The sequence below is a fragment of the Hippocampus bargibanti genome, linkage group LG20, assembly GCF_051943395.1.
Source record: "Hippocampus bargibanti isolate YZ-2025 linkage group LG20, ASM5194339v1, whole genome shotgun sequence".
Lineage (NCBI taxonomy): Eukaryota > Metazoa > Chordata > Actinopteri > Syngnathiformes > Syngnathidae > Hippocampus > Hippocampus bargibanti.
In genome coordinates this window covers 6796296-6820753 of record NC_142753.1, presented here as the reverse complement: position 1 = coordinate 6820753, position 24458 = coordinate 6796296, and the positions used below count along the sequence as shown (strand labels likewise).

The 24458-nt window shown below is 44.8% G+C and overlaps 1 protein-coding gene across 2 annotated transcripts; it reads left to right on the top strand.

The window, feature by feature from the left end:
- The first annotated feature begins 1892 nt into the window (after window positions 1–1892).
- LOC148882867 (ephrin-A3-like) lies at window positions 1893–24458 on the top strand. 2 transcript variants are annotated; one of them, XM_089023447.1, is made up of 5 exons: window positions 1893–2048; window positions 21371–21672; window positions 21760–21837; window positions 21942–22019; window positions 23504–24458. In XM_089023447.1, the coding sequence occupies exons 1-5, from the start codon at window positions 2032–2034 to the stop codon at window positions 23623–23625; spliced, it is 597 nt and encodes a 198-aa protein (XP_088879573.1). In that variant the 5' UTR covers window positions 1893–2031; the 3' UTR covers window positions 23626–24458. The 2 variants fall into 2 exon arrangements, with proteins under 2 accessions (XP_088879573.1, XP_088879572.1); XM_089023446.1 differs by lacking the exon at window positions 1893–2048 and adding an exon at window positions 7493–7893.

Genomic DNA, 24458 nt, shown 5'->3' with positions numbered 1-24458 from the left:
AGTGGCGGGCTGATACTGATGCCTTGTATCAATATCAGGCCGAAACTGATACTGGCATCAGTATCAAGCCGACATTGGTATCAGGCTGATCGTGATACCTGGCTTCGGAACGCACCCATTTATTCGGTATCAGTATCTGCCTGATATTAATACCAGTATCAGTTTTGGGCTGATATTGATACCAGGTATCATTATTGGCCCGATACTGACACCAATATCAGCCTGATACTGATACAAGGCATCATGAACAGCCCGACACGATACCAGATACTGATACTGGTGTCAGTATTGGGTCAATACTAATAATTGGTATCGGAATCAGGCCAAAACTGATACTGATATCAGTATCGGAACGATACCGATACCTAATGTTGAGCAGATTCTTTACTTACAGACAGTGTAAGTGTTCAAATAAATACCTGACATGTTTCAAATCTGCTCAACATTAGATATCAAGTAGACAGGATTAGTACAACGATACCGATACCTCATAGCAGTATCGGGCCGATTCACGGCCATTTATTGAAATTATGACGCCGCTTGGCACGGCACGGTATGAATAACAATCACCTGAATGCATGCGGACTCACCGACTTTTAAGGTGGCACTTGGAAACACTTGACATGTGAACAAATAACAAACAGCGATTGCTTCGCCGAAGTAAAATTAGAATTTGCCCTTCAGTGCTCCCGACTGTCGACGGGATGGTCGTTATTAAACATAAGCTGTCGGCAGCGACTTGAAACGTCCGCTTGATCTATATTTGCGAGCAAGGCGCCAACATGACATTTCGGCAGGCACAGTCATCATTTAAAAATACACACACGCTAAATTGTCGCTTTTGTCGCCTTCTGGCTAATAAGGTACTTTAAGATATGTTGCTATTCGATTACTATGCTTGTTTTTGTGTTGTTCCTCGTTGTAGTAGTAATGGAGGCGCCTTCTCTTGGGTTTTGGTTTTTCACGCGCAAGTTGCTCCCGGCAGGATGCGAGTGGGCAACCTTCGCCGGGATATTTTTGGATGAAGAGGAACAGGAAACGGCCAAGTTTTGTCTTCCTCGTCCTCCTCGTTTTTTTTTCATTTTGCTTCTTTGAAAGGCAGACAAGACAAAAGACTTTTGTGTGATGTCCGTGCGCAGAAGCTGCGCCGTGGTGTCATCCGTATCATGTAAAGAACTAAAAAAAAAATAACATAAAACAATCATGATTGGTACAAATTTACGGTGTTGGGACTTCTTGATCTAAACTTTTGATGTTTAAGACCTCAACATTTTTATTTAAGTAGACAACAATATCCTGCAAGATATTGTCAATAATGCGACTTGATCGCGTTCAAACCGGGCAATCCTTTATCACATTTCCTCATCTCTTTCCCTCGCATTGATCTCTCTTCCTGTCTTTTTCTTCTTTTTCTTCCTGAATCGCAGTCCATGGGGATTCCGCGGCGTGCCGTTTTGTATCGCGCAGCATTCAAAGAGATCTGCTGCGCTGCGCTGAGGTTGACAACAGCCTCGATGTGCGCAAACGCTTGCGGGTATTTTGGCGTGGAGCCGCTTGGCAAATCATATCACGCTTAAAAACGATGGAAATGATGGAGGAAGAAACATGGCTGCCGAGCTCAAGAGTTTTTCTTCACACCCCAATACTTGTAATATTAATGCTTGTCATATTAATGCACCAGATTTTTGTATGCCAGCTTAATGCTAAGAGACAATGTGAAACACCACAGACAGGCTAACACATAGCATTGGTGTTATACGTTTTCAACAAACATTTGAACCTACAATGTAGAAAAAAATCTGACCACATTTTGTGCATGTATTCTTTATCCTCTTCAAAGAAACATTTCTGTATTTCTGCAGGTTGCCGAGGCGCTTTGACATCCCCATGTAGATCTGGGGGGGCAGCATCAGATGTACAGGAAGCACCTGGCGTAGGTCGATTCAAGCTTCATGCTGATTTATGTTGGCTGAAGATGGCTGCCGGAGTGGAGGCGTCCCCACTCCGGCTTGACTTCTCCGGGCCCCTTGGATGATGTGCGCAGCCCAGTGAGTAACCAAATCTTACATAATCGCTACAAAGCTAAACCAAAATACTATTTTTCTAGCGTGTACCGGAACGTCCTGGTCACGATGACTCATATCAACACGCCATACCCGTGTTATCATGTCCGCCATTGGGAAAAAACTTGCTCCTCAGCCACGGTTATTTACTGTAGTTTCCCCTCACGTGGTTTTTGTTGTAGCATGTTGCAAGATATATATTTACTGCAGTGGTCTGACCTGGTGGGCCAAAAGCATGTGCACACATTGCCAGCAAGCAAAGTATCCCCCTTCGCCTCGTTATCTCCACCCGGGCCGCTCCGTGATTTATTTACCTGCCCGGCAATGGTGGGGGAAGGGGGGGGGGGGGTTAAGGCAGGACGAATAAAAGGACAGAGGACAGGTAATGAGAGATGGAAGAAAGGATGCAGCAGTGGGGAGCACAAGGGGGGTTTAAGATAAGACGCCCGCGATAAGAGGCGCAAGTCACAGTTGATGCGAGAAGGAGACTTTGAAAACGCCGCAAATCACAAATGATTCGGCTTTGATGCGCCGCAAACGCGGATATGCCGCTGCGCCCTGCGTGTTCAGCTTGTACTTCTTTCAACCGGAATCGATGCTAATTTTTCTGAGCCTGCGGGAATCGTAAACCTGTTTAACTCATACAGTTCCAGATGATGTGCAAACATTTTGTGTCCACTCCAGTGCCAGGGTTTTTGTCATTGTCACGCGAATTCCAGGACCCACAGAAGATTGAGTTTTAGGACTACATAAACATTCAAAACAACGTTAGACTCTCTTCTTTCATCAGAAAAAAAGTTAATTCCTAAATGATATAGGTCTGGAGTTATCTCAGCTTGAAATAAGGGTGGCTGTACAAAATACAATGCAATACTTACATGTTGTTCATATAGCGCTTTATCAACAGTTGAAGCTGGAACAAAGCACTAACATGGACAAAAATCAAATGCTGCCCCCTTGTGGAAAAGAAAAACATTGCTAGAGGCCATGGCCAGCACTTTATCAGCACCTAAGCATGAAAAAACATTTGGGAATGGCGCTCTGTCATATTTTCAATTCCCAAATAAATTCGTGAATGGTAATAAATAAGTTTTAAAAAAGTTGAGGCGGATGGCACAACATGGCAATACTTGTTCATTTACTCTGGACTTGGAATTCCTTTATTTGCGAGCTAGTATGACACCATTTTTTTTTCTGTATCAATATTTTAGCCAAGTCTATTTTTCCGGGATATCGGAAATCCCATGCATCTTTCAAGCGGCGTCGCTAGGCTAAAGGTCTCGTCGGGGGTCCTACAGGGGTCGCCGGCGACACTGCTAAATGAGCCTCCTTAATGTCAGCCAGGTGAGAAATGGGCAATCCCTCAATTTGGCGAGAAGCGGCCCACTGGCGGCGAGCCCGGTGATGGAGTGTGTGTGCGCGCGCCTGCGTGTGTGTGGGTGAGGCGGCTTTAAGCTTCAGGAAACCTGGTGACCTTTTCTCTGTTTTCTGACGCGCTGACTCGATTGCCCTTTATGAAAATGCTAATAGAGACTAGCGCGCTACAAAACAGGTCCTTTGAGAAGGCCTCGGGCAGGCGACGCCACGGCGGGTAGGCGGGCGCAGGGGTGCCAACTTTTGTGGCGTTGTCGCAAAAGTGTCTGTTTCTTCCGTCGGAATGGTTTTACGCACAAAAGAAAACGGCAACGTCTGCAGATCCTTATGTGCTTTTTTTCTTTTAAAGGACAACTGACACCATTTTTTTGTTTCCTGACATCAGAAAAACTTTTTATAGCATGTCAAATACCCAAAGCACGCAGGTTGATATTTTTAGTCAAATGCAAAACACCAATAAAAATGAGTTAAAGTGTCCCAAAACTACTTCAAAACGACCTCAGAAAGTTTCAGTTTCAGAAGGTTCCGCCTCCTTGTTCGTGACGTCACGCCAGGACGCCTTCACCTTGCTCTAGAATCAAAACAATGGCTTCAGAGTTGGTGAAGATGCTTTCTTGTTACTCATCCAGTTATGAATATGATTCAAATAGTTCTGAGAGGAAAGCATCAATGTTTGCAATCGATTAAAGATGTCCTTCCGTGTCATTCTCAGGCGTCTGGAATGCAATGTAGCGGCCCAGAAAATGCACAAGATGGCGCCCAAGCTCCGTTGAAAATGGGCTCATTTGTGTGCTGGGAATTTGTGTCAACTGGTATCAAATAGTAGTCTTGGTGCAACACACGACGATTCACCAACACGTTCTTTATGTGTTTTCCGTCTAATTTCGCCATCAACACAGATCAACACGTAGTTTTCAGACCAAACAAAGTACCCAAAATGCATTGTGTGTCACTTTCTCACTCAAGGGCGTTCCCTCCGTGACGTCACTTAGGGCATTGTCATCAACTTGAAAACAAGACTTCCTGAATATTCAGCGCGAGTCTTAAAAGGTAAAATATATCTATATGTAGTGGAATCTTTGTAAAATACACTCAGTAGACGTCATTTTAAGTGATTTTACAAATTATGGAGACAACTTGTCCGGAGGCGTCGGTTGTCCTTTAAAAAAAAACAAAAAAAAACAAAAATTCTGATTCGAATTCCTGACTGGCCATTCGACAAATTCGACATTGGGCGATCATTTCTGAGCAGTAAAATAAATCAGCGGATATCCTGTTCAATGTTCAAGGTGTGATCATTAAAAAAAATAAGCTAGAGATTAGCGTCTCAAATGAGCGATAACCAACAAGAAGGAAATGAAGAAACCCGCAGAGGCATTCGTCCCACTTTGTCTAAATTGCCTAGACGGAATCAAGTCGCTCGGGGGAATCGATAACTATTCAACAATAGGAAGCGCAGAAGTTGATTGACGATGGCCAATCATCCGCATCATAAACACGCCGCCCGCTTGTGAATTTGTCCCAAACATAATCAAAGGTAAAAAGCGTTGAAGTCGAAGCAGCGACAGCGGCCCGGCGTATACCGAGAACAAATGCCTTTAATAACCTATGACAGCCGCACACAGCGCAAATCATAAATATGCATCTGCCGGCCTGGGCTGCTTTTCACCCCCATCTTGGAAACATATTAAATGTCACTCTTCGTAAATTTCATCTGGCTTTTCATTGCGGCGGCGTGGCCAAGAAAGCAAGACATCATCGCTTTACAGTCAAATGGCGGAATACGCCGCCGCATGCGGGTTGTATGGGAGAGTCACTAGCCACCTGGGTGAGGGGCTTGAGCAGCTAGAGGATGACAAAAGTCAGCACGGAGCAAATTTAGCCATATGCGGTGGGACGATGGGGTTCAGGATGATAGTGTGGTCTTCGTTGCCATGGCGATGCTTGTTTTTATTGTCAGGATATTGTAATATTGTCATATTATTTGTTAATTAATTTTTTTTTTACTTTGTTACTTCCCGGTTGAGTGAACACTGGCGTGTGTGGCTGCCGCTGCTCACCCGCAGAAAAAATATCCTGTGACTGTAAAGTGTCCTTGAGAGTTTTGAATAGGTGCTAATAAATGAAATGTATTATGATTATTACTGTATTTATTAGCTAGCTTTCTATCTGAGTTACTTCCGGGTTGAGTGAACGCTGGCGCTTGTGGCTGCCGCTGCTCACCTGCAGAAAAAGTATCCTGTGACTGTAAAGTGTCCTTAAGAGTATTGAAAGGCGCATATAAATGAAATGTATTATTATTATTATTATTATTATTATTATTATATTATGTGGGATAAACTTTGTCATGATGACCAAATTACACTTTAAAAGATCTTTTCGCACCAGTCCTTTGGGTCATATTGACCCGGGTCATCACGTGGTGTTACTTTCTTGTGTCAACTGCTCGACTGAGTTTACTTTCCTCAAAATGACATTTCTCCAGTTTTCCACCATGGGGCTGGGGGGACGGGGAGGGGGGGGGGGGGCTATTATTATGAGATTTGAAATTGGTCGTGGTAATCAAACCCAGGCAGATGCTTAATAATTGGAATGAAACCAGATATTAATACAGCGGGGCTGATAGAGTGCTTGTAAATCCCCCACACTCCCACCCCGCAGGCAAAATTACACAGGTTAATTAATGTCTCCAAATATACCCTGCCCGCATTTCTATTACACTCCGAAACACGCAGTGATAAATATGGGCATGTTTTTTTGCGGATTTTTTTTCTATTTACTAACAAATTATAATAATCCAAAAACGTCGTTACCTTGGAGCATCTAGTGTTGGATTGGTCATGGGATTGCCATTGGCTCAAATGGGCAGCACATACGTAAATAGCATTATAGCGACATAAAATCTTTCCTATTGGGGGGTGGGGGGGAATTTTCGTACGAAAAAGGTTTAGTGCCTACAAAGAAAAAAAAAACAAAAATTGGCAAGATTCTCACTTTTATTACATAATTCTAATTTTAAAGTGACGATTCTGATTGTAATCCCCAAATTCTGACTATAATCTCAGAATTCTGAATTTAATCTCAGAATTCCAAAATTAACCTCAAAATTCCGAATTTAATCTCAGAGTTCTCATTTTAATCTCCATATTCTGACTTTACTCTCAGAATTCTGATTTTAATTTTAGAATTCTGAATTTAATCTCAGAATCATGATTTTAAAGTCAGAATCCTGTTTTTAACATCTGAATTCTGATTTTAAAGTGAGAACGCTGATTTTCATCTCAAAATTCTGATTATATTCTCTGAATTCTGACTTTAATCTCTGAATTATGACGTTAATCCTAGAATTCTGATTATATTCTCTGAATTCTGACTTTAATCTCTGAATTATGACGTTAATCCCAGAATTCTGATTTTATTCTCTGAATTCTGACTGTTATATCATAATTCTGATTTTAATCTCAAAATCCTGATTTTAACATCCTGATTTTAAAGTGAGAATGCTGATTTTGATCTCGAAATGTTGGCGTTAATCTCACAATTCTGATTTTATTCTAAGAATGCTGATTTTAATCTCAGATTTCTGATTGTAATCTCCAAATTCTGAATGTAATCTCAGAATCATGATTTTAATCTCAGAATTCTGTCTTTAACATCATAATTCTGATTTTAAAATGAGAACGCTGACTTTAATCTCAAAATTCTGATTATATTCTCTGAATTATGACGTTAATCCCAGAATTCTGATTTCATTCTCTGAATTCTGACTGCAATCTCATAATTGTGACTTTAATCTCAAAATCCTGATTTTAACATTCTGATTTTAAAGTGAGAATGCTGACTTTAATCTCGAAATGTTGTCTTTAATATCAGAATTCTGATTGTATTCTCAGAATGATGACTTTGATCTCAGAATTCTGATGATGGCAGTGAGATGATACGAGCGGCGAGGAAACGGACACGTGGTTTCACGGGGGAGGTGGTGGGTGGGGGGGCGTGTCCGCGGCGCGGCGGAGTGGTGCGCTCGCGGCATCCGGCGAGGGGTGCCGCTGAATGAAACGAGGGGAAGGCGGGCGAGCAGGTAGCATGTGAGGGAGCTCCTCCACAAAACGTTGCTGGCTCAATTCGTGCAACGGAAAACATACCCCACGCCCCCCCCCCCCAAATGCCACCGAAGTGAGGGTCGCTGTCGTCGCGATGACGTTGGACTGGAACAACACGTAACTTGGATGCTGTGAACTGTTGTGCAAAGTGCAGCCACGCACGTGCGGATTATTGGCATCGCTGCTCTTTTTTGAGTCTGGGGGGGGCGGGCGGCGATGATGATGATGATGATGATGACGACGGTGGCCATGGCGACTTGGTGCCTGAGCGTCCTGACGCCGGTGCTGTCCACCTCGGAGCCGTCCAGGGGGAGCCACCGGCATGCTGTCTACTGGAACAGCTCCAACCTTCTGTAAGTGTAGAAGTGGTGGTGGTGGTGGTGGGGGGGGGGGGTCTGGGTTCGTCTTCGTATGGCGGGGCAGTGATCTAACTGGAAAATACTTGTTTGCACACCCTTTAGCCATTTAGTTAAATTATTCAAAGTGATTTCTCTGTAGTTATTTTTATTGCCATGCCCCCACACCACTTAAAAGTTCCCAATTCGTGTTTTGAATCAAAATATGTCAGGAAAAAGCTTTTATTGTGAGCAACGATGCAAACACAAGTCAATGATGGTTTTAAAATTACGCCCCCCCCCCCCCCACACACACACACACACATTGGCTGGCTTAATAACCCTTTGCCCAACTCGACACTGGTTTATCACTTAGGTCTGGGCTCGGGCCAGTACATGTCGTCGCCCCCCCCCCCCCCCCCGATCAATGCCGACTCCGCCGCCTTTTGTCTCCTCAACTCACCGGTTCTCACGTTCTTTCAGTCGCTCTCCTCATACAACCTCAGACAGCCCCCATACCCCCCCCCCACACACACACACACCCAAACCTCCATGTCCATTTGTATTCGGCTCCTATCGCCTGCCTCCATCTCCGACTTGCTTATTTTCTTGCCCACCCCCCTCCAGCCTGATCTGGAGCCAGACAGGCCCGTCCCTCTCAATTCCCCCTTCTTTTAATTTCCTGCTTCTCATTACCCGAAAGCTCCATCTGCTCGCGCGCAAGCCCCCAAACGACTCAGCTGGGAGTACAAATGCAGCAGATGATTCATATTAGGGGCTAGCTGAAAGCTGCGCGCCGGCGTTTACGGGCTGAGGGAACTTTCAAACGAAAGGCACCCCCCCCCCCACCCCCGGATTATTTTTGCCACAACGCGGAGCTTCAGTGTAAAACGCACATACACCCAGAGGCCATGCTAAATCCTCTTGCATGGGAGGGCATCTGCCAATTAACAGGAGGAGATGTGAAACATCGGGGGGGGGGGGGGGGGGGGGGGGGGTCTATCAACTCCTAAAATTTATCTTCTGCTGTATATTTGTACTCCCAGATGAACCATTTTTGCCAAAAGAATCTCATCCTTTAACTCATGCTAAACTGTGTGTCTACATGTGTTGCTGCACCACTGTTTTTGTAGCCTGTTCAATGAGACTTTTCCTCAATGTAATTTCTCTTTTCTTAGATTCCCGGCCAATATTTTAAGGGTGTAAGCCCAAATAAAAAGCTGAAAGTCCCCCTCCCCACCCAAAAACAAATACAGTAATGTCTTGTTATATCGATATCGGATATATCGATAGTCCCGGTTATATCGATACTATTTCTATGAACGCAAGGAGAAAATTACATGCGCGCAGGGTCGGATATATCGATAGTCCCTGTTATATCGATGTTTTTTCGGACTCCCGAGAACATCGATATAACGAGACTTTACTGTACAAGTGTTGTTTTTATCTAATCAAATGCCGTCTCTTCTCATGGATTTAACTCGGGGCGGGGGGGGGGGGGGGGGGGGGGGGGGGGGGGGGGGAGGAGGCTTCTTGGTCCCGACGGGGCCCTTTATTCCGCCCTTTTCGCCGCTCAGCCACATGATAGTCTTCTTTCAACTTAAAAAAAAAGTCTGGGCCCTGAAATGTGAAAATTAATATTAACACTCTTTGTTTTAGTAGATACAATGCACACATTTTTGTGTGCATGTTGTGGTCATTTTCATTCATTCATTCATTCATTCATTCATTCATTCATTCATTCATTCCAAAAAAAATATCAATCAATATCAATCATTCTGCTTGACAAATTGAGAAAGAGTCAATAAAACAAATAGATGAATCTTGTCATTTAAAGGACAACCGACGTCACCTTTTTGTTTCTTAACTGACATCAGAAAAACGTTTGATAGCATCTAAAATACCCAAAACACGCAGTATGATATTTCAAATGCAAAACGGCAATAAAAATGACTTAAAGTGTCCAAAATCTGCAAAAAAATTGAGCTGCGAATTGGGCATTCTCAGAAAGTCCCGGCCTCAGTTTGTGACGTCACGCCAAGACGTCTTGCATTGCTTGAGAATCAAAACAATGGCTTCAGATTTGAAGAATATGCTTTCTTGTTACACATACAGTTATGAACATCATTCAAATAGTTCTGAAGAGGAAAACATACATGTTTGCAATCGATTAAAGAATTTATTCCATGCCATTTTGAGGCAACACTGGGGAGAAACGATCACCCGAAAAGAGGCACAAAATGGCGACCTCCTGTGGCCACCTCCGTTTCCGCAGGCTGATAAATTCCTTATATGGAGCTTGGACACCCTCTTCTGACGGCTTTTGGGTGCAACACAAGGTTTTCAGACCAAACAATACAGCAAAATACATTGACGTGATGGAAGGACTACTACAATGTGTCTTTTATTTCAGTCAGGGGGCGTACCTTAAATGACGTCACGTACGGACTCGTCACCAACTCAAAAACAAGACTTCCTGAATATTCAGTCTTAAAACGTAAAATATATCTATATGCGGTAGAATCTTATTAAAATACGCTCAGTAGAAGTCATTTGAAGCCAATTTACAAATTATGGACACAACTTGTCCGGAGACGTCGGTTGTCCTTTAAAACAAACCACAAAACTTTCTGATGCTACAAAGCTAGCGTGAAGCTAACGCACGATGCAAAGGTTACCTCGCTAGGATTTGGCGGTTCTGTAATACTACACGAGTAGACAACATTCCAACTGTCATATATTCTTTATCCTCCGCAAAGAACAGCGCAGCTTAGCGAGCACTTGCGGCGAGCATCATCCTCGGGTGGGCCCATGTCGACGCGGAGGTGGGGAAAAGAAGGCGGCTGGCGGTAGCTGACGTCGAAGCGAGTAAAGCACACGGGCGACTTAATGGAAGAGGGGCTTTGAGCGGGCGGCTTTTTGATTCCGAACGCTGTGACACGACACCCGCCAGGGTTGCGCTCATGTGGACACGAGGCCGGCTTGTTGGTGTGCACCGGTGCCCCGGGACAAAAGCGGCCGCACGCACCGGGCGAGCTGATTGCATCGCTCCACCTGCCGCTCTGCCTCTTTTGTTCACTGAAGTGCACCCGCTGCCCCCCCCCCCCCTCACTCAATGAAGGCTACGCATTCAAGAGCAAGCCGAATTGCACCGATTGAATCTTGGAAAGTGGCCACTTTTTTTTCTTTAGATTTTTAAATTGAATTCGCTCTCGTCCTTATTATATTCCGCACTGTAACCTGATTAATGTCGGGTGTTCTGGGTCCTCTCGACCGTTTAATCTGCCCTGTTTGTGTCGCCCGAAAGCCTTTTTTGTTGTAAGTCTGCTGCTTGGAAAGAGGCAAATGGACATTTCCAATTTGGAATGGGAACATTTTTTTTTGTTGTTGTGCAAATTGCACAAAGCGATGATTGATAAAAATGATTGTGGCCAAAGCTACACCGACGAACTCCAAGCTAGCGTTGTGATCGGCGATTGACGGCAGCGCCAAATGTCTTTCCGATTGGATTGCGTCAAAAGTATTGGCAGCCCGTGTAGTCATCGCACTTTTAAAGGACAACCGACGCCTTCGGACAAGTTGTGTCCATAATTTGTAAAATCGCTTCAAATATCTTCTACTGAGCGTATTTTACAAAGATTCCACCGCATGTAGCTATATTTTTCCGCTTTAAGACTTGCGCTGAATATTCAGAAAGTCTTGTTTTCGCGTTGGTGACGATTCCTGACGTGACGTAACGTCAGGAGCGCTCCTGACTGAGAAAGCGACACACAATGCATTTTGGGTACTTTGTTTGGTCAGAAAACATCGTGTTGATCCGTGTTGATGGCGAAATTAGAAGGAAAGCAGATGAATAACGCGATGGTGAATCGTTGTGTGTTGCACCAAGACTACTATTTGATACTAGTTGACACAAATTCCCACAGATAAATCAGCCCATTTCCAATGGAGCTTGTGCGCCTTCTTGTGCATTTTCTGGGAGCTACATTGGAGTCCAGACGCCTCAAAATGATATTGAAGGACTTCTTTAATCGATTGCAAACATTTATGCTTTCCTCTTCAGACGTATTTGAATCATATTCATAACTGGATGAGTAACAAGAAAGCATCTTTTCAGAATCTGAAGCCATTGTTTCGATTCTAGAGCAAGGCAAGACGTCCTGGCGTGATGTCACGAACAAGGGGGCGGGACCTTCTGAAGCTCGCCATTTCCGAGGTCATTTTGAAGTAGTTTTGGGACACTTTAAGTCATTTTTATTGTTTTGCATTTGACAAAAAATCTCAGCCTGCGTGTTTTAGGTATTTTAGATGCTGTAAAACGTTTTTCTGATGTCAGTTAGGAAATAAAAAATGGTGTAGGGTGTCCTTTAAATTAATTTCATACATGTAGCTTGTCGGTCGTTGCATTTTTTTTATTTGATCTATTGAATTTTGACATTATTTGTTAAATGCACCTGCTATGTAATTACGGGTCAAATCATAAAAAAAACAACACATTTTTGTATCTTATTCTTTAACCCGCTTCTTCGATTATTTTTTTCTTTGTTCCTTGTTTCCCGGAACTCTACCAAAACTACATATTCCTTAATTTCCCAGTGATTAATGCACAAATCTCAATCAAACTTGGGCAGATGTAGGAAATCCTTCATTCTAGCCACAAGAGTGATTTCCAAATACAAGGCGCCCGGTAATTAGCATTTTTTTTTTATAATTGAGACACCCCCCCCCCCCCCTTGCAGACGTAATTAACTGACTTTCGGCAGCCCTAATAAGAACATTTGAAGGAACTTCGAATCCTTCTCTACTACACTCAGAAATGTGTCCACTCCAGTGCCAGGGTTTTTGTGATTGTCAATCAAATTCCAGGACCCACTGAAGATTGACTTTTAGGACGACATCAACATTCAATGCAGCGTAAGAAACCTTCGACTCTGTTCTTTCATCAGAAAAAAAGTTAATTCCTAAATTAGATGGGTCTGCAGTTATATGAGCTTGAAATGAGGGCAATGCAAATACAATGCAATATTGGTTCATATAGCGTTTTAACCAACAGCTGAAGTTGGAACAAAGTGCTGAATTGGATAAAACGGATATGCTGCCACCTTGTGGAAAGGAAAAAACATTGTCAGAGGCCATGGCCAGCGCTTTATCGGCACCCAAACAAGAAAAAACAAAAGCCGAACAAATTCAGTAATGGCGCTCTATGTCATATTTTCAATTCTCGAATAAATTCGGGAATGACAGTGAATGAGTTGTTAACGTGCGAGATTTATACGGAAGGAAACGGGCGGTAGAGAGAGCCGAAATCTCCCCGTTCTTCATGGGGAACGTGAGCCACGGGTGACAGACGAAGGGAAATAAAGGCTTTCTTTTTCTTTTTTTTCGGAGATTGTTTTTTTAAACGGTGGCGAAGGCAGCGAGGCCAGGACAATATTCCGTCCAGCCCGAGGTTGTTGTTGGTGGCGGTAAAAGCAAGCGTGACACACAAGATGGATTCCTGGTGTGAAAATTGCTCTTCTACCCCCGCTGGCGCTGTTTCCACAGACAGAGCCTTGGGGGCCATTAAAGTACACCTTGTAACACATCATTTCAACGTGGAGGGAGATGATATACGCTCTGTAATCTTATTTGAATCTCCGGCTGGTGTTTTGACGTGTGCTCATAAAAGTGGGAGTGTCAAGATGTAGCCGGTGGCCATTTTACAAGAATCCATCCAAATCCACATCCATTTGAAATCCCCAATTTGCTGTTGACATCGCAGCTTCTGTTTGGTTGGAGTCCATGAGATACCCGGATGCATAGTTTGACCGCCCACCCCCCTCCAAGAACGCAAATTGATCGTTTTGATTGGCCGTTCCGTTGCTGCGCCCTCTAAAAGACAACTAATCAAGCTCATTAATGTCTTGAGGAAGGCTAATTAAGAAGCGCCGCGTCTCATCTCGTCTGAGGTTGTGGAGTCCCCTGTGGGGTTTGGTCATACGCTTCGTCGCTATTCATTTCCTGGCTTTTAATTCCCTCGCCGGACATTCCCCGCCCTGGCTTGACAGAGCGTATCGTGCGTTAGCCGGTATTAGGGGGGCTTAGGGGGTGGGACGTTGCCAAAGACCTGGCCCGGAATCACTTATTGGTACTCGCTCTTCATTTTTCACCAGAAAATGTTATTTGCTTGTCATTGTATAACTCCTAACGCCCCCCCCCCCAAGTCCACACCCCCCTTCCCAAATGTCTGCAACCTTTTCCTCCGTCATCATATGAGCGACGGCTCCCCAAAGCCCCGTCAAAGGGGGTCCGATCGTACACGGTGTCACCTTCACCATGCGCCGCCGTCGCGCTTACTAATGAGACTTCTTTGTAGCGTTTTCAGATTCATCCCTAGCCAATGGAGAGTTTTGAAGTCGGAAACGCCCTTTCCATGTTTTCAAGTCAGATATCGACCTTTGCGACCTTTGCCTCTTTCAAATCAATGCAATGTTTTTCAAGCTAACCGCGATCACTTGTAACGCTTCCTCCCTCTCGCTCTGTGATGGCATATTTGCTACTTGGGCGCTCTCGAGGGCGAAGCTTTCTTTTCGCCGTGTCTCATTTACACCTGCAAATAACAAGCTGGGAGGAGTGGGGCGGGGGGTCTCTCCCCCCTGCTCAAGAGCCAATTAAACAGGACTGATCAGAGATGGAAGAAGACAGAATGACACTCATCCCTGGGGTGGCAGGTGCACAAATGCTAATGGCCCCCCAAAAAAATCTGAGAATCGTTTTGCAGTGTAATTAACAAATAGCGCCTCGGTAGACCTTTTTTAGGAGGAGGAGGGGGCTTCCTGATCTTCTTGTGCTTGTGCAAACACTTTTCATGCCAATGCAATATCAATAGCTAGCGAGTGCAGACCCTGTCGCAGGTGGAAACTCCCCGCTTTTGTTTTTTTAACTAATTCACTGCCAGACGTGCAAAAATGTGTCCACTCCAGTGCCAGGGTTTTTGTCATTGTCACTCGAATTCCACGACCTACAGAGTTTTAGGATGACATAAACATTCAATTCAGCCTAAGAAACTTTAGACTTTCGTCTTTCATCAGAAAAAAAGACTTAATTGCTAAATGATATGGTCTGGAGTTATATGGGCTTGAAATGAGGGCGGCATACCAAAATACAATGCAATACATACATATTGGTTTATATGTACCAACAGCCGAACCTGGAACAAAGCGCTAACATAGAAAAAAGAGAAATACTAGCCTCGTGTGGAAGGGGCAAAACATTGTCAGAGGCCATGGCCTGCGCTTTATCGGCACCTCAGCAAGAAAAAACAAAACCCGAACAAATTCGGGAATGGCGCTCTACGTTATATTTTCAACTCCGGAATCAATTTGTGAATGGCAATGAATGAGGTAACAATTTTAACAATTTAATTTAAAACCACATTGACAAACCTGCTGTTGCCATGACAGCCAAAAATGTTGACATGGACTCTTTTGTTTTATTTTTTTATGAGCGAGCGAACGACCGGTTGCAAATTGGAGCAGATTGCATGACTGCTTGTGACTCAAAATGTCCATCTGCCCCCATTATGTTAGCACGCTGCCTCTTTTTATTCGAAATATCGAGAAGCTCCTCAGCTTTATTGATGAAAACGTATTATAACAGCACTTGGTTGATACCGCGTCTAAAAATACGGTCGTTTTGAATCTCCAACGACAGGCTTGTGTGATTGTCATACTGCCTCATCCCGCGCAAATAAGCAGGCCTCAATGTCCACAAATCTCTTTTATTTTTGCGGTGACTGACGCGCCGGGCGATTAACGGTGCACAAATTGCGATGAGGCTCGGGTGTCGAGAGGACGCCATTTCCGCGCCGACCAAAGTGGGTGTATTTGTTCGCTCGTCGTCCGCCGTGCAATTTGGCCACGACGGCAAGTCTTGAAGGTACCCTGGCAACCAGATAACGACCAAAAAAACTTGTACTTCATCGGAGGTGCAGACGGTGTTTTAAGCAACGGGGGTTTGGCATGAAAAATGATGGATTATTCGTTTAAAAGGCCACAATTAGCATATTAAGTAGCCGGCTCTTAATTCACGAATTAGCGACTGCTGCGACTGAAATAAAGCGGAGGAGGCGTTTGATAAGCCTTCCTCTGTGCCGCGCTGCGGGCTGCGCTAATCCTCGATAGCATCTCTTATTGATCAATGATGCCACATGTCAGTTTTTATGTCAGGGCGACAACAAATGCGACGTTGCTTTTTTGGTCGTGGAGGAAAACAACGGTGGCTACAAAGATAATTAAAGCCGCAAGCAGTGATTTAAAAAAAAAAACGCATGAGACCTTGAGACTTGACTACGCCTTCTGTTTTTTTTGTTTTGATGGAGATGTTGACCCAATTTCATGTCAGGCCTGGATTTGGTCCGGAATGGCCGCTTCCGAGCCAAAATGGCCGCTTTTCTTTATCATATTGTGCATGGGTCCTTGATTTTTTTTTTTCGTGTCTCTCATCAAGCTGGAGGCGTTGCCCAAATGATCTGCTAATCGTCAAAATTTGACGCCATGCTCCACCGACATTAGACAGTTTGCCCCCCCCCCACACACACACACACACCCCACCCATCATGTATTTCTGTCCTCCCCAGTCACATTTGACCGGCCACACTCTCTGAATAGAGCCATGCCGATTTCCATTTGCATTGAGCAGCCTCTAATTGAACCGATGCACCAGGATAATTGATCACTTGCTGCAAGTGTAATTGGAGTCATTTGAGGCGTTCCAGTCCGACACGCCACCCCCCCCCCCTTCCTTCTAACTCCCCTCTCTCCCCCATACCCTCTCATTGGTGTGCTCCACTGCTCCAGCTGTTTTTTTCTTTTGACGGACTAGCATCGGCCTAATGGAGGCCGTGAGCCCTTTGAACTGCCCTTCGTCTCGCCGGGATAAACTCATGCGGGCGCCCGTGCGAAAACCCGCCAGTGGTCACGCTTGCTTTGACATCGCATTTATCCATTTGTTTACTGGACAAAATTCTCTATTGTCTCTTATTTTACCCACCTTTATTTTTAGCAGGCATATTTAAACTCCCTCAAGTTAGGACCCCGCATTTTGTTCAGGCACCTGTCTGGGCATCCTTGGAGCAGAAGACCCCAGTTTTTCTGATTCAAGTGGTGTATTCCACAAAAATAAGCGCTGAAATACCTTCAGAAGTCGACATACCGTTCTTTGCGGTTCTTATTTGTGTCTTCCAGGAAAATATAAACATAAAACTCACCATAAAATGCTATTGAGTATCAATCATAATAAAAGTAATCTAACCGGGGCCCTGTGGCGGGTAACCGTTCCTGGATATTACATTGGTAGTCATCATCGCTATGGCGACAGTCACGTTTACGCCCATCGTCGTGGTCGTGGCCATCGCCCGGGGATGAATCTTCATCCTCCTCCTCTTCCTCTCGTTGCTCCCTTCATGAGGTCTTGCGGTAATGTAATGCACCATTTTCTTTCGTTGTGCGAATTTGTTTCAATGTTTACTTTGGGTACTTTCCAGAAGTCCATTTAGTGGCTCATTTGGCAAATGCTGGAATGGAGATCAAAATCAATTTTTAATTGCGGAGCTGGCTGGAAAAACAAGAGAGGCCGCAGCCCTTCTGGCCCTAAAATTGAGTCATCTAAAGGCTGATCGTTGTTGTCGCAAGCGACCATTTTGAGTGAGTCCTTTTCCAAAAATTGACAAAAAACTTCTATTCAAGTGTGTGCGCGTAGAGCGCGGCGCGGCGTGAAGGTTATCAGACCGAGGGTAGCACCTTGACTGCAGGTGCTGCTTTGGAGATGGGGGGGGGGGGCTCCCCGCAGGTTAGCAGGCACCTTGTGGTTCACCTCCCCAGCGGGAAGCAGCCAAAGTGCCTCCCTCCCATGTCATCCCATGGCCGTCGTGCAGCTCCTAAAAGCCGCTGGCGTCTGCACCTCAACAACCCCACCGCCTCTCGATGTACACCCACAATGTCACCTTCCCCTTTGCCCCCCCCATCCTCCTTATTTGTCATTTTTCATTATGTTTGCTAATCTGCTTCCTCTCGCAATTCATCATCTCCACTTCTGAAGGTTACCAAGTGGCCGTTAGACGGCACGGGAGGAGGGGGGAGGGAGACAATCATAAAGGGTGACACTGGGGGGGCGGGATTGGGGATGGGGGGGGGGGTCCTCTTATCTCTCTGTCTGTCTTTCCTTGACTTTTTTTTTCATTTGCAATCGCAAAATCGCCCTTTCTTCTCCTTTTCTTCCCGCTGTCTTTGCTAGTCATCAATGTGAAGAGTGTGTGTGTGTGTGTGTGTGTGTGTTCTTTGACGTAAATACACAAATAGTTGTCGCAATGTAGTAAACCTTTAACATTTGAACACAAATGGCCAAGCAATCCATATAGAGGGGCAATGTCTTGACTCAAAGGCGTATATATTCCTTATCCTCTGCGAAGATGCGCAGTCATTGCGTCTTCCTGGGGGACTCTCTCTGTATTTCTAATCATCAGCTCACAGTCATTGCTATTCTGCCCGTGCCGCTGCCGGCAGACTGCCCTAACGGCTACGCTAAAGTTTCTCTCCAAAACCTTGAAGGCCACAGCAGATTCACACATTTCCCGCCCCCCGAGCTTAACCCGGCGAGAAAGCAAATGGGGGCGCCTTGAATACGGCGTTTAGCTTCACGTAGAGCGACTCGGTCGCCTTTGGAGCGTGACCCGCGTTTGCACCGTGCGTCTTTTCCTCGTAATCTGACCTCTCATCTTTCAATTTCCCCGCTTGGCTTTGGCTTAATTCTTATCTGGCTTCCTTAATATTCCTTCATCTGTGGGTTAGTTGTTGTTTCGTTTTTTTGACCTCCATCTTCCTCCCTGGCAGAAATTGAGCCGATGTACGCCAAATCTCAAGCCACCGTGCAATGGTGATGCCGTCGCGAGGCCGTTAAGTCCATTAGTTTATCGGCATTTCTTGTGCACACTTAGCCACATATTGCATCCCTTTGACTGTTCTCCTTTAGAATACAGTGAGACCTCAACTTACGAACTTAATTGGTTCCCAGACCGAGTGTGTAAGGCGAAAAGTGTGTATCTAAAAAAAAAATTCCCATAGGAAACCATTAAAATGGGAATAATCCGTTCCCAGGTTTCCATAAAATATACTTTTCAACTAAATAAGCCTTAAAACTACACACAACATACCTTATTCTATGTATAATATATGTGATGAAAGAAATACACTGCATTGTATCATAAAGTCACTTTATTTACATTTGTGATGGTCATTTATGGCTTGATGGAATGGCGTTGGAGGTCGAAGGTCAAAGGGAATTGCTGTTTGGAAAGAGAGGCGCATTACATGAGGACTGTAATTAAAGAAATAAACTGTGCTGTAAAATAAAGTTGTATTTCCCTTTTTGATGGTTGTTGATGGCTTATGGAAGGAGAGTCACCGTCCATATGGACTGTTGGTAACTTAACCTCTGGTGCTGTTCGGTCGTGTGCTTCCGCCGAAGATCACTCCGCCAGCCGTGGTGGGTGTGTATTATGAAAATAGTGCCTATTATAAGGTTTAATTTTCATAAATTTGACGTTTGTAAGACAAAAAGTTTTTAAGTTGAGGTGTTTGTAAGTTGAGGTCTCGCTGTATATGACAGTAATGGCAGTGATTTATGTGTTTCAGTTGTAGCTACACACATCCGCGCGCGCACACTCCGCGCGAGTGGCAGTCGATGGCACAGATAGCGTTGCATAATGTATGCGGCTGGTGAGGTGTCAGTGCACTGCTGAAGAAGCTTCACTCGCTGATGCGGAAACAATCTCCGCTGCTTCTTTTGCTCTCGTTAACGGCGGGCGGGTTCGAATTGACAGCGCAAATACAATATCGGCCTGGGTTGTGTAGGTTGCTACAAGTAGTTGTTGACTGGTACAGGTAATCCTCATTAAATAAGAGTCACTTAAAGGACAACCGACGTCTCCGGACAAGTTGTGTCCAGAATTTCTAAATGGCTTCAAATGACTTCTACTGAGCGTATTCTAAAAGATTCCACCGCATATAGCTATATTTTACGCTCTAAGACTCGCGCTGAATATTCAGGAAGTCTTGTTTTTGAGTTGATGACGAGTCCGTACGTGACGTCACTAAAGGAACGCCCCACACCGAAAAAAAGACACATTGTAGCAGTCCTCCCATCACGTCAATGTATTTTTCTGTATTGTTTGGTCTGAAACCCAAAAGCCGCCAGAAGAGGGTGTCCAAGCTCCATATAAGGAATTTATCATCCTGTGGCCACGGAGGTGGCCACAGGAGGTCGCCATTTTGTGCCTCTTTTCTGGTGATCCGTTTCTCCCCAATGTTGCCTCAAAATGGCATGGAATAAATTATTTCATCGATTGCAAACATGTATGCTTTCCTCTTCAGAACTATTTGAATCATATTCATCACTGGAGGTGTAACAAGAAAGCATATTCTCCAACTCTGAAGCCATTATTTTGATTCTCCAGAAATGCAAGACGTCTTGGCGTGACGTTACAAACTGGAGGCGGGACTTTCTGAAAATGCCCAATTCGCAGCTAAATTTTTTTTGCAGATTTTGGACACTTTAAGTCATTTTTAGTGGTGTTTTGCATTTGAATAAAAATATCATACTGTGTGTTTTGGGTATTTTAGATGCTATAAAACGTTTTTCTGATGTCAGTTAAGAAACAAAAAAGTGACGTCGGTTGTCCTTTAACTCATTCACTGCCATTCATGAATTTATTTGGGAATGGAAAATATGACGTAGAGCGCCATTGCTGAATTTATTAGAGTTTTGTTTTTTCTTGTTTGGACGCCGATAAAGTGCTGACCAGACCTCTAGCAATGTTTTTCCTTTCCACAAGGGGGCAGCATTTCCCTTTTTTTTCCATATTAGCGCTTTGTTCTAGCTTCAGCTGTTGTTAAAGCACTACATAAACCAATATGGATGGATTGAATTGTATTTGGTACAGTGTGCACTTTCCCTTTAGGAGATTTTCCTCCACTGTTCCACAGTTGATAGATGTTGATGTTATGAATATATGAATGATAACCCCCCCCCCCCCCCCCAAAAAAAAAAGTGTCTCGTTACGCATAAATAGGAAAGATGATCAGGATCAAGGTATGAAATCTCTCCTTCCTCATTTTCTAATTAAATAGCCTTGTCCCATGTGAATTCCACTAATAACACGCTTGTGTGTGTTTGTGTTGAGGAAGTACAGATGAATGCTGATTGCCCCCCCCCCTTCCTTTGTGTAACAACAAAGATGCGAAATAAATAAATTAATTAAAAAAACAAGAGAAGGAAGGGGCGGGTATGTTAGCCCGATGGCAGCCTAATCCTGCCATCTGCTGGTCTACTTGCATCATTGCTCTTGCGGTCTTCGGCATTTCCGGCATTTCTTTTTATTCATTATTCACAATCGAGAGTTTGAAACAAAGTTCCTATTTGATTTTTTAAAATTCCTCCCCACCCCCCCTTTCCCACATAGGCTGCGCCGGGAGGGCTACACGGTACAGGTGAACGTCAACGACTACTTGGACATCTACTGCCCGCACTACAACGGCAGCCCGCGGGGGACGCTGGAGCGCAGCGCGGCCGAGCAGTACGTCCTGTACATGGTCAGCTACGGCGGCTACCTGAGCTGCGACCCGCGGCTGGGCTTCAAGCGCTGGGAGTGCAACCGGCCGCACGCTCCCCACGCGCCCATCAAGTTCTCCGAGAAGTTCCAGCGTTACAGCGCCTTCTCGCTGGGCTACGAGTTCACCGTGGGACAAGAGTACTACTACATATGTCAGTGCGCCGCCATCTTGTGATCGCCATTGCAATTCCGTCCGCCATTTTGTCTCTGATCCGCTCGCTTTTCCGACTCCCGTTTAGCCACGCCCACTCACCACCACCACCACCACCATGCCCACAGTTGCCTAAGGATGAGGGTCTACGTCTGCTGCTCTACCGGTACGTCATGGCCTCTTTGTCGGCCATTTTGTTTGACCGACTTCATCTCTCAAATAATTCCCAGTTCGCAGCATGTTGTCGTTTGATGGCTTTTGATTTTTCAGTGTCTCATTCGGACGACGACGCCGGCCAGACGTCCGGCGCTTACACGGTGAGGCCGAGCATCAAGATACACGACATTGGTGAGTGATTTGCTATTTCAGGAAAAACGACCGAACCGTCCGAATGTTATCACAAACAAAACGGAACATGCAAAACACCGCACAAGGTGTAGGCTGGATAACCCACGCAGACAGTCCGGGTGCGATGGCCTCTGCCGCCTTCGCTGCCATGATCTAAACCACAGGTGTCAAAGTCAAGGCCCGTGAGCCAAATCGGGCCCGCCACATCATTTTTTTCGGCCCGCAAAAGCATATCAAACTTGTTAAATTCCATGATGATTGCTAAAATCTGAGCCAAAATTTCATATTTTTGGATGTCAACCACAATAAAAGTCATTATTCTTGACTTCAGATTTGAAAACGAGTTATTCATTAATTTGCTGTGTGCTCTATATGTAATATTTGAAGGGATTTAAACATTCTAATGGGTCTAAACGGCCCTCGAGAGGAAACCATAACTACAATGTGGCACCCCTGATCTAAACGTTCTCGACGGCAGACTGAATACCCCCCCCCCCCCCCCCCCCCCCCCCCCCCCCCCCCCCCGTTGCATATTTGTGTGGGGTGCCGTAACAGGATCACTCATTCATATGCATAGACAACTTACACGCTCTCCAAAATAGCTTGGCAGCTTGCGGGCCTCGCGGGGTGACAAGAACGGGGTTTGTTTTGATGATTGAAAAGGTCAAACGGGTGCCCAAAAAAAGGGGGGTGGCCTGAGGTCTTTTTTTTTTTTTTAAAGCAAGCACACGAAAGGTCAACATTAAAATGCCTCACGGCCTCCCAGTGATGATTTTAAAGCATATCAAGTCAAACGTGTCCTTAAAAGGCCTGCGAATAAATTGTATGTACATGTACACCATACGTGTTAATATACACACACATGTATAAAATGTATGTGTATTACTCATATCAATCAGGGCCCAATTATAAACCTGATGGGCTCTCGCCCGTGTGCACCCGAGCAGCTAATCCCGTTCTTACTGTCGCTGTCGGAATCCGCCGCCGTTTCACCCTTCGCCGTGTCCCGTGTTAAACTTCCACCCCCGCCCCCTCCCCGCGTGAAATCAGCCCACGTCTGTCTTTTCTCACTAACGACACAGTCGATGTGATGTCATGGCAAGCCAGCATAATGAACGACCATCGTCTAGCTCTTATGCCCGATAACTCTGGACGTTTCTCGCGCAGCTTTTACGGCCCGCGGCTAATGTTCTCGTTGGGTTTAATCAATTGCGAGAGCGTGCTAATTCGTCCTGATTGAACACCACCATCACCACCGCGACACACATGCACACACTTGGGACAAAAACATCATTAGTATGAAAAAAAAAACACACACACACACACAAATTACGCCAGAGAGTTAGCAACACGCTAATGGTAATTGCCACTTTGTTGATCGTGTTTGTGAATCGCCATTTGCATGTGACACATTGCTGAATTAATAATGTCGCACACGCACACGCGTGTTCATCCTACACTTCCCCTATTTTGTTTTCTTCCAGATGAATTTAACCCTCAAGTTCCCAAATTGGAGAAAAGCGTGAGTGGCAGCAGCCCGTCGCGTGACCGCCTCCTGCTCACCGTGGCCGCCATGTTGCTCTCCAGCGCCACCCTGCTCTCCTAGCAAGACGAGCCCTGGGGGCGGAGCCGCCGAGACACGGCGCAAAATCAGAGAGACGAACCAAACGTTTCCCGCCATCTTTTGTGGTCATGTGACATTTCCAGTCCAAACGGAGACTCGTCCGTCCGTCCCGAGCATGGTTGGACTGGCTTCAGGGAGTACCGGGACCGTGCCGGATGTGGGCCATGTTAACAACCGTGCCCGATTGGGGATGTTTGGCATTTATGGGATGCTGTCAGTTGCAGAAAATCCCGTCCGATTCGGAAGTCGGTGCCGGAGGCAGCAAACGATGCCGGATTCTGAAAAAAGGGATGCAGACAACGCTCTCAATGGGACGCATTAAGTACATTTTCATTTTTATGGCCCGTTGCCGGCCAATTGACTGTCAAAGTCCAGAAAGGTGACGTTTTTTTCAACTGGAAAGAAAAAAAAGACATACCCGTCTTTTCTTTTCTTTTTCCCTAAATGTCATTGGTAGAGGATAGCGAGCACTGTCGTAGTCCTTTTTTCTGCCGTTTTATGCCTTCATGACTCAAAGAACACTTTGGATGATGGCACTTGCGTAGGTAGCCGTGGTGCAGTAGATGTGATTGAAAATTTGTTTGGTTGCTTTTACCAATTTGATAAATAAATAAACTAACATATAAATAAATAAAATGAATGAATAAATGAATAAACAGTTAAATTAAAAATAAATAAATAAATGCTGCAGCCTTGTATCCAAAATAAAATACTGAATCAACAAAAACTATTCATAAGGGGGAAAAAGATTGTGATCAAGAATCAAGCGCAACAATGTATTATTATTATTATGATTATTATTATTATTATTATTA

What these genes read in the sequence shown, in the direction of transcription:
- LOC148882867 (XM_089023446.1), top strand. Translation starts at nt 7,757, where the DNA reads ATGATGATGATGATGATGATGACGACGGTGGCCATGGCGACTTGGTGC. An exon ending in TGGAACAGCTCCAACCTTCT is followed by an intron (nt 7,894 to 21,370) that starts GTAAGTGTAGAA and finishes TTTCCCACATAG; the next exon opens with GCTGCGCCGGGAGGGCTACA. An exon ending in CTACGTCTGCTGCTCTACCG is followed by an intron (nt 21,838 to 21,941) that starts GTACGTCATGGC and finishes TTGATTTTTCAG; the next exon opens with TGTCTCATTCGGACGACGAC.